The sequence below is a fragment of the Lampris incognitus genome, chromosome 16 (assembly GCF_029633865.1).
Source record: "Lampris incognitus isolate fLamInc1 chromosome 16, fLamInc1.hap2, whole genome shotgun sequence".
In the NCBI taxonomy this organism is placed as follows: domain Eukaryota; kingdom Metazoa; phylum Chordata; class Actinopteri; order Lampriformes; family Lampridae; genus Lampris; species Lampris incognitus.
Genome location: NC_079226.1, coordinates 16299840 through 16317105, shown reverse-complemented (window position 1 = coordinate 16317105; position 17266 = coordinate 16299840). Strand labels below are relative to the sequence as shown.

General features: G+C 43.1%; 1 protein-coding gene across 2 annotated transcripts in view; it reads left to right on the top strand.

The window, feature by feature from the left end:
• Positions 1-7479, top strand: part of kiz (kizuna centrosomal protein) — a 38922-nt gene extending 31443 nt beyond the window's left edge. Inside the window, exons 14-16 of one of the 2 annotated variants that reach the window (XM_056296000.1) lie at positions 419-465; positions 1138-1254; positions 6774-7479. In XM_056296000.1, the coding sequence (XP_056151975.1) occupies positions 419-465; positions 1138-1241 (151 nt within the window). In that variant the 3' untranslated portion in view covers positions 1242-1254; positions 6774-7479. Of the gene's footprint in view, positions 1-418; positions 466-1137; positions 1255-6773 lie in introns of those variants that run through there. The other variant, XR_008811728.1, reaches the window with a different exon arrangement.
• Positions 7480-17266: the final 9787 nt, after the last annotated feature.

Genomic DNA, 17266 nt, shown 5'->3' with positions numbered 1-17266 from the left:
ATTAGCCAGCAAATCTTCCCCTCCAGGGGGAAATAGGTGTCCTCACAACGTCTTGGACACCAACACATTTGGTTTGTAACATAATGAAAGATGTAGTCTTTGTGCATGATAGGTAAACAGTGCATGTCTGTGATATGGCTTTATATCTGTCGTGTCTTTCAGGCGAAGTGCTCCTGTTTTCAATGATTTGCATCCCCGTCCCCCTTGAATTTGTCTTGTTCATTGATACCTCTTGAAATGTTGCCATTGATTGAATTCTGAATTGAGGTTCATTTTACAAACATGTCTTTGTGATTGAAGACAGAACCATTTTCTGCTTTTTAACTATGTTGCAATTCGTGAATTGTGAGATGTCATGGCTTAAATATGGTTTTGTCAAATGTGAGTAATGCCAGCGACTATGTTTTTGTGTTTTTAGGTCTGAAAAGGCAACCACAAGGACTTTTTATGCTGCTCAATCGAAAGGCAAGTTTTAAGATAATCATTTAATTGCTTGTAAAGAGAATTAAACAACTGATTTTCAATGAACTGATTACTGTGGAGATGTTAAGGAAAAAAAATCAAGAAGTTTTTTTGTTTTAATCAGATTGATTTATATACTCTACAAATATATACAATTATTTGATTATGAGTTCTAGTAATAAATGCTTTTTGCAGATAATTGCAAATATGAAATGGCTTTGAAGCTCAATTCTTGTTCCTAAAGCTAAATTAGATGTGTTATCAAAAAGCTTTATGTAATTTGATAAATAACCTGAAAATGTCAATGTAGGAAACGCATTCTGTTTCCATGGTTGTACATGTAAACCAAACACAAATTAAATCTTGAATCATTGCTACTGATACTGATCTAAATAGCTAGTCAAAAAGACACATAGGCGGAACTAAAACAAAGAATCGTATGCCTGTCATAGATCAGTTCAGGTCAAGGAAAATGTTGTGGTATCTTTTAAACCCCAACATGCCTGTGAGGAGAGTCTAGTGTCTGACCCTATAATGTGTTTTGTTTGCAGGATCATTTTTGCCTGTGAGAAGTGTCATGTACCACTTTGCATGAGGCATGGCATCCAAACTACTGTTAGCATTTAGTAATGGCCATTAAAATCCTTTGAGTACTTTGTTTGCACTTTATTGCAGCTTTCTGGGGGGAGTCAGATGACAGCAACTCCGAGATCGAAGCAGCCTTGCGTCCTCAACCTTACATCACAAACATTGATGACTTTGATGACTTCTGCGATTAACATTTCCTCTGAGGTATTGCTTTCATACAGCACGTTATGTCACATTCCAGTTTCAGACAGTCTGGCTCGTGGTAATTTACCCCTTGACCATTATTTTAGTAAACGCTGGGTCTACATTGTAAATCATATGCACACTGTATCATAAAAACAAATAAAGTTGATGGCTCTCACGCTGTGTAAAGCGTGTGAAGAGTTGTCCAACGCTCTGATGTTAACCCTGCTTCAGTCTCTTTATCTGAACAACTCTTCCAGCTCATAATAACAGCTTGAAATAGATTAAACTGATCTTTTAAAGCGATTTGTTTGCACTGGGCTGAAAATCATGCATTTTGAATGCCGCAAGCATCTCCAAGTGCTCTACCTCCAGCATGCTCGAGTGTAGTGATGTGAGTCACCTGTAAAATGACAAAGCACAATGACCACTCTGGATGCTACTGCACGACCTTTGAACCTGTTGAAGAGGCCCATCTCCCCGGACACAAAGTATTACTGTGGTAACATAGTCGCAGTAGTTAGCACCACCATCAAATGCAAAGCATGTATTAGAGATTCCTGTTTAAACAAGCATGCAGCAGAAATTCAAACACATAATTCCTGTGGAAAAGTACAAAATCAGTCTACAGAGTATTAAAGGGATTTGGGTAATCGTTGCTGTAACTGAGCAATGGAGTCATTTGCAGTGTAGTCTTTTCTATATATTTTTTTTTTTTTAATTTTGCACACTATATTGCGTATACTATCTATTAATAACCCCAACTTTTTGTGTGGGAGGCTGGATTCTGAAGTTTACATTTACAGTTCATTATGTCTGGAGCATACATTTCCAAAAGTGTGCCATGCTGTAATGTGGTAAAAGCCCCCGGCGTTTGGTGTCAGTGGGATTCCATTAGTCAGTTTTAGGTGACTTTACATGCCTGAACCTTCTAAAGTAGGACTCCACACTCATTACCAGTAATGGCTTCAGCCAGCCCTGACCCACCACAGAAAAGAGACTATGGCAGAATAATTTGGAGTTTGCTAAAAGGCTCCCTAGCATAATATCCATGTTAAGGAGCATGTCAACAGATACTTGTGCGTGACAGATAGCTCGTGATGGAAGTGCGGTTATATTATACTAATGTGTAACAACACAATAAACATTTTTAAAAGAACCTTTAAATTCCACGCCTGAGATGATGATGATGGTGATGATGATGATGATAATCAGCTTGGCTTATGGTGTGTGTCTCTGGCTGTCGTGGGAGGAGATGTGAGGTTTCTATGCTTTAGTTAAGGCATGGTGTTACCCATGTAGCATGATGCGACACAATTACAGTATCCATCCACGGCACTTGACTTTAAAAAGCCACCACTATTACAGCAGCACTGTTTAGATTTGGGAAGGAAGTACGTTTTGAAAAAAAATGTCAAATGACTGCGTCAATAACATTTGTAAAGACATTGTACTCGGCGCACTCGCAGAGGAGGAAACTAAATTGTCTCGTGCCGATGCTATCACAAGGCTTTTTCTGGTCCAGAAAAGGCATCTGGTATTTATATTAATGTGAAACTAATTTGATTGAGGTAATTATTTTTGGGTTCTCAATGTCTCTTTCATTGTGTGGCATTATTAGTTAGGCTTATTTCCTCTTCATTGAGGATTTAAGGCCAGGGGAAAGTGAATTCTTACAATGAGTTTTTACTCTGCTTCATATACCCGTTGTCTCATTTGGCTTTGGTATAATCTACCTATAAATAGAAGTCGTGTTATCTCAAATCTTTTGCTGGCCGCTAATTCTTGATTTTTGAACCATCCTCGGTGATTCTGCTTTTCGATCCTGCAGAAACAGTGCATATGATCTCTGTTGTGGTGGCAGTGTTGTTTTTTCAAGCAACATGGACAAGTAGAACATAAACATCTGAGATTTTTGGCGTCATTGGTCTCATGGGTACTTGGGTTGAAGTTAAATTGCTGTTACCAGTCCAGTGCATGCCTGGATTATAAACATGGCTAACATTTCATTACATTTGGCAAAGAAAAAAAAATGTATAGGACACTTTGTGTAGAATAATTGTTCATTTGTGTATTGACTTAATATATTTTGCTAATGAACTGGTCTGGGTGTGAAGATGAACGCTTGCAGCATGACAAGTCATCTTGTCATCACAAGCACTTACAGGATACATTCACCTGGACGACAATACTATGGCCATAACACGTAACATCCCTACTCATGATGAAAACTGCATGAAGAGAACCCATGTTTTAACTGGCTGCTGTATGCAGGACTTTCATTAGTCGTTTGATGACTGCCTGTAGTGCTGCACATTTCGGTCAAGGTTTGTGTCTGCAATTGAATTTACAGCTCGAGTGGCTCTGAAATAGCATCTCAGGCACAGCTTCCTCAGTTTACCGGCATTGCTGAGGACACCTTGGTGACACAGCAGGCTACGCTCCAGATAAAACAACCGAGAAACTCGCCTTAAAAGCGATGGTGGCACTGTGGCTCTGACATATGATGTATAAACCCTGTTTGCTCCACACAGTCACATCTAAAGCATCAGTAAGCTCTAAACTTCCAAATCTGTTTGTCCCCACAGAGCCTCGAACGGCAAAGTCCCTAAGCGGCATACAACTAAAGTTGATCCCTTTCTGTAATTTGAAACTTGAATTCAAAACGTGGCCGAATAGTTCTGTGTTGACTCAGTCCATCTCTGCAGGACTGGTAAGTGTGTTTCCCTCTGTTGCGAGTCGTCACATGTTCACCACAAGGTTATCGTATCGAAAATTCGGTGTATATTCCCTACGGGATGGGAATTTCGCTTGGGAAAAGGTTTTAACTTGATGAGAACCTTTTAATGTCTTGGATAAATGTTTAATCACCTTTTTATATACATTTATAAAGTTGAGTCTGGAAGAAAAGCTGCATATGTTGATCTTTTTGTTGTCCCAGTTTTGACAGGTTTTCATGGGAGCAAATTGATGGCATCTCCTTTTTATAGATGTACCTGGTAATTTCCATTTACACTGGGCCTTGGACAGCAATTAGTATTTGTAATCTTACTACCAAAGCTTTTATACATACTGAATGCTTAACCTTGATACCAGATGACATGAAGCAATTACCAGGCACTGACAGAATAATACAAAAAGTAGGAAAATTGCGCCGAGGTGCTTGGCTTTAGAAAGTAGTCTTGCAACCGCACTTTGTGAATCTTGATATTGTGCGGGGTTGTGAAGGCTTTAATGGAAGCTCACCTCTTTAAGTGTGTATGCTTGGTGGTTCTGAAGTTTAAATGCATGCCAAAACATAACTCAGCCATTTTTTTTTTTTGGCTTCACAACTGGCTGTCAGGAGTGCCTGGTTGTATTTGTGTCATACATCTAAATGATTGAATCCTTGAGTACAAGGACCAGCTCTAAAGCGTATTTTGGCAGGAAAACATAAAAAGCCACTCTAACCTTAGATTTGAACCACACATGATGTACAGCCACCCATTCAACCATCTGCACAACCACATTTCTCGTTGAGCTTTACTGCCGTTTGAAATGGTGTGGCACTGCAGTAATTTCTCCGATGATCTTCAAACAATAGCTCATATTTGAAGTACCTCCTCTCACATTTCAGTCTTTTGTGGTCAGAAGAACTGAGTCTTGTCTGTAAATGGTAGAAGACACGGACAAAAAAAAATCACCAAAGTTGAACGCACTCGTCAACAATGCTGTGGTTTCGGCGTAACATGTCAACGCTGGATGTTTGTGTAATATATTCCCGCTATCTGGACAAGCCGACGCTCTTGAGTGAGTACCTTCCATTCTCGCCTACCCACTTTTTATTTTTATCAGGGAGTAATGATTTAAAACAAGGTCATTTTGATCCTCTGTCTCAATAGGCCTCAATTAAATATTCATTCATTCTGGCGTGGCCTCTTCGGCATCTTCTTTGGGATACGTGTGTTAAAGAGACAAAAGGCTGTGGTTTTGATTATACAAGCTTGGACCTTTTTCAAAGACATCAGGCACCGTTATATAGAGTTAAATAATCTGTCTTACTGATCAACAGGGTTGTTTTTTAGTGGCTTTGTCCTTGAACGCTGAAACAAAAACCGTTGGGCTGGTGTATAAACCCAAAGCAAGCTATCTTCTGCATGCTTACACCAAACTAAGCTGCTGCACAACATACTGTGTTTTACTGCTAGCTAAAATACTCTTACTGTCATATTTGCAGGGACTGCCCATGCGGTTGCTGCAAACAACAATGGGTCCTTTTAAGTGTGTTATTTGCTTGAAAGTATCTAAGTAATTGAGTACTTTTGTGAGCTAATGTCTTACTTGAGTAATTTTCAAGGCAACTGCTCTCAGTGAGTGGCAGTTTTGCAACCAAAGTACAACATTTTTAGTACTTGTTATACTTCTGCAGGTATTATATTTCTTAAATTACTTAGATAAATGCCCAAAACTGTTTCGACATGTCTTTGGCAAATATATATTTTTTGGTCCCAATTGCAAAATGCATGTAAAACTTGTGAGCAGAAACACAACTTCATTCACTACTTTAGATGCTAAAATGTACTCAAGTAAAATAGGAGTAACACATTCAGGCTGAGGAGCCTTTTGAGTATGGCCTTTATGGTTAAAAAAAAATAGTTTGCTCAAAATTTAAAAATGAATGTACGACAGCTTGATAAGTTGCTCTCGGTATCTGAGTGAGTCTGTGTGTGATTGGCCTTATCACTTTGCTCTGCATGGAAAATATCTTGAGCCCGTCCATTACATTTATTGCTGGATTCACGAAGTAGCTGAATGCACAGTGGGGTGAACAATAGTCCCAAGGGTGATTTGCACATGAATAATGTCTGTGAATGAGAGCGTGGGTTACAGAGGCAGGCTGTCTCTCCATAGCCTGGGGCGCCAGGCCCGGGGCCGCAAGGTTTGCTCCCCTCTGCCCCCCACTCCAAAGCCCAGGTGAGATTCTCTAACACAAAGGGCCGAATGAAAATGCGTTCGGCGTGGACGGAAAGCCCTTATTATGGCGACGATTTCAATGGACGCGTAACAGCAATGGGTTGCTCTGGTCTACTGCCGGGTAGCTTGTCCTTATTAGTCGCTGTAACATGCCCATAGAGCATTTGAACGACAAAAACGGTTTCATCGTGTAAATGTTTATCATGCCGTCTGCATTTGATGCTATTTTGTGAGCCGAGATAAATCTTAATTTCAGCCCCTCTCGTTTGTTTTTTTAATGGAATTTTATTTGGTTATTTTCTTCTCACCGGACCCTTATCGTGTTGTGGAAAAGAAATTTTGGGTCCTTTGCCCCCCCCCCGCCCAAAAAAAATAGCTTGGTGTGGTCACGACACATCACTGAGGTAAAATTACATTTATCTACAAGTTGACCAGCTCTGCGTTTTCAGGAAAACTGACATGTTCTCCTCAATTAAGTGACTGAGTGTAAACGAGGCAAAACTAAGGTAATTTTGTGAGTATTTATGCATCTATATCTTTGTCGGTTCCAGTGATCCCCCTCCCTCTTTATCTCTCCCTCCTCCCAGCCCACCACTAGAGCCTAGTCCGTGACCCTAATCCTGAGGTTGAAAGGGCAAGAGGGGCTTACCGGGCAGCCATAATGAAGAGACCGAAACTGGAGTTGCAGACCATAGAGCTCCAACTCTGGCTGCCAGATTCCTGCTTGAGATGCTTCAAATCACATTATAATTAACCGTATATAGGATGGAGCAGAGAGTCCCTACTTAGAGCAATTCCCGCGATCCCATCCCTCTCTTCCTCTCTTCTCTCTCTCTCTCTCTCTCTCTCTCTCTCCCTATTTTCAGATTGGGTAATTAATATGGAAAGGCATCATATTCTGCAAATTCCTATGAGATGGGTTTGCCAAAGCTGTTAAAGCCAAGTAGGCAAATTAGTATTCATGCAGGTTTTCCTGTGCAAGTCAGTTTTCCCTGTGGGACCAAGTAGTAGATTGGGTAGACAGGCAGCGCTCATCCTTGATTATGTGAGCAGAATGCCACTGCAACACTGAAGCACAGCGGGGGGAAAAAACATTCCTTAGGCAGCAAATCAGTTTCTGTGACCTGCTAAATGGAATTGACTACACAGTAATTCTTTAACCTTGTGCATGAGGGAGAAAACACATTCTGAGGTGAAATGATTACTGGCTATTATACGAATCCATGGTTTCTGTATCAGTTAATAACCATTTACAGCAAAATTATACATATGCCATGATTCAGCTGCAATAAACAATTGCTTTAATGCACTAGTCATGTCTTTTGTTTGGTCAATTAAATCTCAGAAAAAAACAGCTATTATACAAAATAGCCCGGTAAAGAGATTTTGCTTTTAGGTGCATGGAAATCTGTATGTAAATTGACATTTTAATATTTCAGCTTGTGATAAATACTGGGTATGGCCTTTAATTCTATGGTTCATACGCCATAGGATTCCTGGGTACATTTTACTATAACATAAAATGATTTGCTGAGTACGTGTCCCCATCATTACACTTTCAGTTTTTACACAATATGACAAAGGTTGTGTTTACACATAAATGTTTCTGTAATTGTGTAATTGGCTATATACTCACCGTATAAAACACTGAAAACCAGTATTTCTGGTATACCATATGTTTTCTAACTGCTATAAATGGCTAAATACATCATAGCGTAGCTGTTGTATATTACATCTCCGCATACATTTCTTCTGGAGGTCCCAGTACTTACTCTTTTATCAATCCAATCCACCAGTCTGTCTAAACATATATCCCTGGACCAACTGTTAACATCCCCAGACCACTGGTTCTGACTTTGGCCAGGCTAATTATCAGTCTGTCCCCTTCAGCTTGTTCTCCAGTCTTATTAGACCCAGCTCAGCAATCCAGCGAAAGGTAATTCCATGTACCATGCACACGGGGTGAAGCTTTGACACATCATGCTCCATGATTGAAGGCAAACGCCGAGGAATGAAGCTAAATTTATTCATGGCGTGCTCTCCTGCAGCCACAAGAGACATGTCTCTGCCACATCCACCGTTTTCCTGCTCTGCAACTTTTCCCCCGAATGCACAAATAATGCTAAATGATCTGAGGGACTTACAGTGTCTTATTCCCCCTATTCACACCGGGAGCCTGGCGGGTGAGTGAGCTGCATCTGCTTTAGTGTTTGGGCCTCTGGAATAGAAAGAGTGTGTCGTGTCAGGCTTGCAAACTTTACTGCATTTACAGATCTTCACCCCCATGACCCCTTCCGTTCGCCTCTTGTCCTTAGGGAGTACACATGTTAACATACAAACACACACGACTCGAGCAGCTGGGTCACAGGAAGTGGCATTAATGTAATTCCTTGTTGATGGCTGAAATCTGTTGATAATAGAGATGGTAGCAGAGGTGATCAAAACAGATTAGCCCGAGACACAGTTGGGGGATTGGTTGGACTCACTGTCATTAACAGGCTGTTGTAGGGGAGCGTGGCACGATCCCCAGTCTTCACCGAGGGAATACAGGGTCAGCCATTAGCACGTAGGAGAAATGCTAATTCTCGACTTGAATCAACAGACCCCTGACTGCCTGCCATCGGTTATTTCCTGCTGTGGTTTTGAAGCTGTTATTGGCTGATGACACAAACGGCTGGCAGGTGAACTGCAGTTCTGTTAAGTTTTGGAGGTAATATCCTCTCTCACCCGATCCATGGAATTACACACTATTATGTCAAGAGTATTTGCAGGCCAGTGTTGTTGCTGCCATGTAACATAATAGTGTGGTTCCTTTATAGCTAATGCATTCTGTCACTCACATCATATTTAATGTATGACTGCAGATTTGGCTTTGCCTGGCTCTGCAGCTATAGCAGATTTTAAACTTTTAATGAAACTCAAATATAAAGTGTTTTTGTAATCCTAACCCTAAAATAAGTTATAAGTCGATAAAAGGGATGCCATGGACCTGTTTGTTGGCCATAGCCTGTGACATAGGTGGGCAGCATGGTGGCTCAGTGGTTAGCACTGTTGCCTCACGGCAAGAAGGTCCTGGGTTCGAACCCCAAGCCGTCCCAGGTCCTTTCTATGTGGAGTTTGCATATTCTCCCCGTGTCTGCGTAGGTTTCCTCCGGTTTCCTCCCACCATCAAAAAGACATGCATGTTAGGGTTAATACTCCTGTCTGTGTCCCTGGCCAAGGCAATGGAAAGAAGAACTGGAGTTGGTCTCTGGGTGCTGCAGCTGCCCACTTCTCCTATATGATAGGATGGGTTAAATGCAGAGAACACATTCATTGTAAGAACTGTTCATTCATTAGCGGTCACTCGGGTCAAGTATGACTGTCCCGGGAGGACGCCTGCACGTGAGAGCTTTTTACATGGAGAGGCTGATGTGCCGGCAGCCACCACACGGTCCTTGGCAGGGGGTGGCCAGAGTCCAATAGCATGGAGAACCAAGACGATTGGGGATTGCAAATTTCATCCGCCTTCACTGCCGTTGTGACCTGGAGACATCTTCCGCCAGTTTCGCCATTGGGTCGCGCTTCATCTGGAACCTCCCCTTTGACCTATCTGCCTTGGGTGACCCTAGCAGGAGCCAAACTTCAGGTGGCATAGCTCTTGGGATTATTAGAACATGCAAGCTTCACCACGACAAGGTGGCGATTCAGGAGAAGGTTGTAAGAACACAATGACAAAATAAAGTGGCTTTCTTCGTCTTCTCATATTGTAACTTGGAAATAAGCAAGTTTCACGTTTTTCCTTCCTTGTAGTCAGATTGTTTTTAGTGATGTCAGAGATGTGTTCAGACAAAGTTGAGGTCTGATGGATGGACGGGCTGCTGGTTTTGAGGCACATCATTGAGCCAGATTGTGGAGACTCAAGCAGGGGGACTCTGCATGGCAAACCTTGCCAGCTGAGAGTGTGCAGAGGAAGGTGAGAAATGCACTTTGAGAACATCATAGCCTTACTGAGGGCTTTATGGATTCCCCTGATAAAGAAAAGCATTAGCCAAAGAACAAGAACATTGTATCTTCAGAGCAGAAGAGGCAAACAAGTGCCCTCAAGCCTTACAGTGCTTGATGGGGGAAGAGGTATTTTGACAATTAGCCCTATAAATTCAACACCCCGCCATGAGTGCTATCAATATCATGTTTCACAATACACACACACACTCTTTCCAGGCTGATGCTGGCCTGTTTCTGTTGGTAGCTGCAACATCAGAGAATCAATATAACAAAATGAGTGTTTGCTGAGAGTGCCTGAGGTAAGTATGTGGTGTTATTCATCCACAACTGTTTGTCCGTGACTGAAGACCTGGAGCCACTTCAGATGAGCTTTTACCTTTCTTATTAGGACAAATGGTGGAAATCATGAGTGTATCCGTGTTTCTTTTTTTTTTTTTTAAGAATAAGAGATGTTGCACTTATTTTTACACCTACGCATACATTATATGTTGACTGTGCTGCAAATGTGAGTCTATTTGTATTTTGACTATTTTTATATTTAATTTTTTTTTCTCACCACTGGGGAGTTGCACTTAATTTTGTTGTACAGCTGTGCAGTGACAAATAAAGGCATTCATTCATTCATTCATTCATAAGAAAATCCAAAGTGTGTGTTTATGTTTTTGTGTGTGTGTGTGTGTGTGTGTGTGTGTGTGTGTGAGGGAAAAAAAACACCACTCAACTTGCACTTCTACTTCCCCCCACCTGCTTACAGGCGTCTATTGCGGGGTCATCTATGGCCGAGGTCTATCTCATCGTACACCGGGGAGAGACCAGTCAAGCTACCAATCCACTGCAAGGCCAATGCAGACACACACTTGCACTGAGGAGGCAATATATAGTGTCTAAATCACCTGAGACCTGTGTTTTGTGGACTGTTGGAGGAAAACTGGAGCACCTGGAGGAAAACCCAAACTCAACAGAAGGGTACCAAGCCACCATGCGTCTCATGGCCAATGGCATTTCAGTTAATATTTGTGAACATCCATAACTTTTTTCCCCAACGCTAGAAGCCACAGATCCAAGAACTTGATGATGTGTTGTGCTGATGTGCATACAACCTTAGGCTGACACACTGACAGAAATTGGGGTGAATATATATAGAGAGAGAGACAGGCCATTTATACCCAAATAGGTTCAGCTTCTTGAAGTACTGTCATTGTCATCCATAAAACGTGGCCATGAGCCCATAGAAATATGCCTGCAATCACCCTTCCATCTTTTTCTAGTTCGTATTCTCTAGACTACACCAACATGTTAAACGGAGGACCGGTTTCACTCTTTCCATGTTTAATTTGAATGTTTGGTAATATCTGCCAAGCTACATAAGATCCTTTTAAACACTCCCTCTACATTGGCGGTGAAAAACATAACTTCTCTGAAAACAGTACAACGCCACGGAAATATGCATATGGATGTCAAAGAGAGTAAGCTGCAAAATTACACATAGGTGTAGTGCTATTGGTCTCAAATTTATATTCAGATGATGTTTGAGTCTGCAGCATGAGGAGTTGCCTTTGAAGCACATCCTTTGTGCCAACCTGTGAATGCAGACTCAAGCAAAATTTGTGCGGCCTGCCACGGCACCCATCTTAACGTAGGAGAACAAGTGTACCCCTTTGTATGCAAACATTGATGCGCACACAGCAATGTATGCCATTCAGTCCCCTTTTCAAAAGCCCCACACGCTGCATTTGATTGAAGGAAGGCCAAGCAGCATTCATCGGGCCTTCACTTTGACAGACATCTACTGAGTGCTGCACGGGGATAATGCCCTTCAACAAAAAATTTCTATGGGCAAATGTGTGTTTTCCTCCATTTAATCTACCTTTCAATAGGAACACAAATTATTATATAAAGCCGAGTCCCCAGTGATCAACAAACTATTCACAATTAATTTGGTAGGCACCGTCAGCCAGAAACAAACTTTTTTGGACTTGAAGCATAGACGTGCAGTGCAGGCTCCTCTGCTGTCTATATTAGCACTATGTATATGATGACACAAATCCCAAGGATGAATTAATTCCTCTATCAGAAAGTGCCGTTGGACATTAGGTAATCCGTAAAGTTGGCATAACATGCCCTATGTGGTGCCGTTTCGGCCCTGATAGTGTTCACTGGAGGATAAACATGCATGCATACATGAACCCAGCTTTGCAGTACTTCTTAGAAAAATATTCTACTACATTCGTCCAGGTAGCATAGCGGTCTATTCCATTGCCTACCAACAAGGGGATTGCTGGTTCGAATCTCCGTGTTACCTCCAGCTTGGTCGGGCGTCCCTACAGACATAACCGGCCGTATCTGCAGGGGGGAAGCCGGATGTGGGTATGTGTCCTGGTCGCTGCACTAGCGCCTCCTCTGGTCAGTCGGGGCACCTGTTCAGGGGGGAGGGGGAACTGGGGGGAAGAGCGTGATCCTCCCACGTGCTACTTCCCCCCGGTGAAACTCCTCACTGTCAGGTGAAAAGAAGCGGCTGGCGACTCCACATGTATCGGAGGAGGCATGTGGTAGTCTGCAGCCCTCCCCGGATCGGCAGAGGGGGTGGAGCAGTGACTCAGCTCCCACCCCAACTCAGCTCTCACCCCAATTGGAAACTTGCCCCTGCTTCAGCCGTGTACAATGTGATACCATAAAAAAAAAAAGCCTCCAGTATTTCTCAACCTCTTACTGGCAAGAAATTCTCAATTAATTCACCGTTTGAGCCCTGGTGTTAGCTAACCATTGCTGGGAGCACATTCGGTGATGTTCCGAGGTGGGCATCTGGATGGTGTAATTGCAACTTGTGACTCCAACAAGTGGTAGGGCGCCAACACAACTGTGGCTGGATCTGGGGGAAATAGTGTGATCCTGTACACACATTACATTCACACAGACATCTGCAGATAGCGGGTGAACAGAAGAGTTCAGTTGGCCCCACATGTATTGGAGGATGCACCTGAAAGTCTACACCTTCCCCAATTGCTAGAGGGGTTGTGCAATGATGGGACCTTGAGGTTTCTTCCTATTTTTTCTCCCTGTTAAAGGTTTTTTTTTTTAGGGAGTTGTTCCTTATCCGATGCGAGGGTCTAAGGACAGGATGTTGTGTTGCTGTAAAGCCCCTTGAGGCAAATTTGTAATTTGTGATATTGGGCTATACAAATAAAACTGACTTGACTTGACTTGACCTTAGCAGAACAGAGAATTAGACATGCCAAATCAGGATTAAAAGGGGAGAAAATGAAAGAAGAAAAAAAATAAACTCTCAATTGACTCATTATCTGCACTTCCTTCTATATCATTTACCTTCTTACCTATGTGTGGGTAAAGTCAGCAGACACAAATGCACCATCAGGAGAAAAGCACCGGAAATAGCTGCAGCACATCGCTTTGACCACAGACCCAATGTCTGTCGAGGAGGTGACGTCAGCAGCCTACAACATGTATTACAGAGGAGACTTCTTGGATTTTCAATCGAAACCCACGAGTCCTAATGATTTTAATGAATACATTGACCTTTATAGTATTCCACCCCACCATCACAACTACTCTGCATCCCTCCTTTATCTCTTTTTGGTCAGACTGTATTCATGGGATTTGTTATTTGTTAACTTGCTCTCTCTACCTGTTTCTGAAAACGTGTGTGTGTGTGTGTGTGTGTGTGTGTGTGTGTGTGTGTGTGTGTGTGTGTGTGTGTGTGTGTGTGTGTGTGTGTGTGTGTGTAAACGTTTGAATATGGACTCTTTTTCACGTAGTGCTAATGATATCATTTTCCATATGTGCAGTCATAGTTATATATAATTATCAGTCCACCTGCTAGTACCAACCAACACTGACCAAATATATTAATGGTTCACATTCTACACTCATGAAGCCTTGTCTGTGAAAAGTCTGCTGTCATTAATAAAGAGCCATTATTAAAAACTCAGTTTATGTGAGTGCAGGTGCCTATCTTTTTTCTTCTCATCGTGTAAATGTACACATGCTATGCATCTGAATCACAAACATGCAAAAAAGCAGGAACAATCTGAATCTCTGGTTTACCTCCCAGGAATGTTAAGGTTTTCAGAAAGCTAGCTAGCTAGCTGAGTAATGTCACAGTCAGTGGCCTTGCCCGGCATGATCACGTTAGCTTGCACATAGCACATATTTTGACCAGCCTCTTAAATATTCACAATTTACATTCTTTATAAACATTTGTGAAACTGCATACATGAAGACATTTTAATATATCTGGCATACCTTATTTCCGGGTGAAGTACCAAACCCCGTGATATCGTCACTCTGAAAGAGCAGATTTCCATAAATTTCCAAGTGTGTCTTCTTGTCAATACTCTTTTCATTCTTTGTGAGCACAGCCAGTCGCTACGTTTATATGGAGCCTAATAGTCCGATTATAATCACTTTAAAAGCCCCAAACACAATAAAAAAATGCTCCATATAAACACCTAAATCAGAATATACAGGCCCAATCGGTTGCAGATGGGTACTTTAGGTTGTAGAAGGGTAATTTAAACCTTTTCATATACCGACCGAAAGAAAATCTCTTATCACATCGTACGCGATTCAACCGACTCCTTTCTGGCTGCGTTCTTTCTGCGCATGCGCATTTCCTGCTGAGTCATTCCCGGTTGTCAGCTGACGGTTTGTTTGCTCGTTTGTTGCTCTGCTTCATTGCCGATACCGTCCCGATCGCTGCTCCGCCCCCTCTGCCGAGCCGGGGAGGGCTGCAGGCAACCGCATGCCTCCTCCGATACATGATGTGGCGCTCCCTTTCACCTGACAGCGAGGAGTTTCGCCAGAGGGACGTAGCGCGTGGGAGGATCACGCCCCCCCCCCGAACAGGCGCCCCGACCGACCAGAGGAGGCGCTAGTGCAGCTACCGAACACTCAGACTTGGCTTTCCTGGCTTTGCTCGCGATCGCCGACCACTGCATTTCTACCGCTGGTGGATTCTGCTGCTAGCTAGCACCGGCTTGTTTTAGCCCAAGTAGCTAGCTGGTGCTCTCAGACAGACTTTCCCCGGGTCGTATCTCTCCACAGACTCCGGAATTCTCTTGCCTGGCAGTCGTGGTCTGCAACTTGAGAGACTGACTCCTCCTCCCCCACAAAAGTTGGATTGTATCTGGATCAGATACAATGCCCTGTAAAGACTGCAGTAGCGGACTGAGGGATCTTGCGCTGAGCCTTCCCTGGTCAGACTGATGACCCCGCCACAGACACACACACGCACACACACACACAGTGCACTTATTGCCAGCAAATTGCCTCAAGCTCCACTAAAATCGAAACAATATGCTAACTACGTTATTAATTTCACATAGAAATAAGTCCAGTACAAAATTGTCTTCCAGCACTTGTTAACTCGTGTGCTCAAACCACCAGCTCAACAAGATGAAACTATGCAAACCTAGTTATTATTCCCACTAAGACAAATGCATTAGCAAATTTGCCACCCAGCCTTCCAATGGCCTAAATGTTTGCTCATGTTGCTCAATAATCAGCCAACAATAAAGGAAAGATTTTTTGAAAGGTAGAAAACCCAGCCACTGTGGATGCACAAGCCAGTGCATTCTTAGTGCCGGTCCCAAGCCCGGATAAATGGGGAGGGTTGCGTCAGAAAGGGCATCCGGCATAAAGGCTTTGCCAAATCAAATATGTGGATCATAAATCAGATTTCCATACCAGATCGGTCGAGGCCCGGGTTACCAACGACTGCCACTGGTGCTGGTGGCCAGAAGGGTGCAGGTGGAAACTATGCTACTGCTGGGTGAAGAAGAAGAGGGGGAAGGCATATTTAGAGGCAGTGGGAGATGAGGAAGGGTAAGAGTGTGGAGGGGAGAGTCGGAACTTTGAATGTTGGCACTATGACTGGTAAAGGGAGCGAGCTGGCTGATATGATGGAAAGAAGAAAGGTATGTATACTGTGTGTGCAAGAGACCAGGTGGAAGGGGAGTAAGGCCAGGAGCATCGGAGGAGGGTTCAAACTCTTCTGGTGCAAATGAGAAGAGAAATGGGGTAGGGGTAATTCTGAAGGAAGAGTATGTCAAGAGTGTGTTGGAGGTGATGAGTATGAAGCTGGAAATCGAAGGTGTGTTGATGACTGTTATCAGTGCATATGCCCCGCAAGTTGGGTGTGAGATGGAAGAGAAAAAAACTTTTTGGAGTGAGTTGAATGAAGTGGTGGAGAGGGTACCCGAGGAGGAGAGAGTGGTAATTGGAGCAGACTTCAGTGGGCATGCTGGTGAAGGTAACAGAGGTGATGGGGAGGTATGGTGTCAAGGAGAGGAATGTGGAGGGACAGATGGTGGTGGATTTTGTGAAAAGGATGGAAATGGCTGTGGTGAATACATACTTCAAGATGAGGGAGGAACACAGGGTGATGTATAAGAGTGGCGGAAAGTGAACACAGGTGGACTATATCTTATGTAGGAGGCGTGATTGAAAGGGATTGGAGACTGCAAGGTGGTGACAGGAGAGAACATTGCTAGGCAGCATTGGATGGTGGTCTGTAGGATGACTTTGGAGACCAAGAAGAGGAAGCGAGTGAAGGCGGAGCCAATGATCAAATGGTGGAAGTTGAAGAAGGAAGACTGTTGTGTGGAGTTCAGGCAGGAGTTAAGACAGGCACTAAGACAGGCACTGGGTGGTAGTGAAGAGTGGCTGGGCAACCACTGCAGAAATATTGAGGGAGACAGCTAGGAAGGTACTTGGTGTGTCATCAGGACAGAGGAAGGAAGACAAGGAGAGACTGGTGGTGGAATGAGGAAGTAAAGCAAAGTATACAGAGCTGGCAAAGAAGAAGTGGGATAGTCAGAGAGATGGGGAAAGAAGACAGGAGTACAAGGAGATGCAGCATAAAGTGAAGAGAGGGATGGCAAAGATAAAGAAAAAGGCGTATGGTGAGTTGTATGAAAGGTTTATACACTAAGGAAGGAGAAAAGGACTTGTGCCGATTGGCTAGACAGAGGGACTGAGCTGGGAAGGATGCGCAGTAGGTAAGGGCGGTCAAGGATAGAGATGGAAAAGTGCTGACAAGTGAGGAGAGTGTGTTGAGAAGGTGGAAGGAGTACTT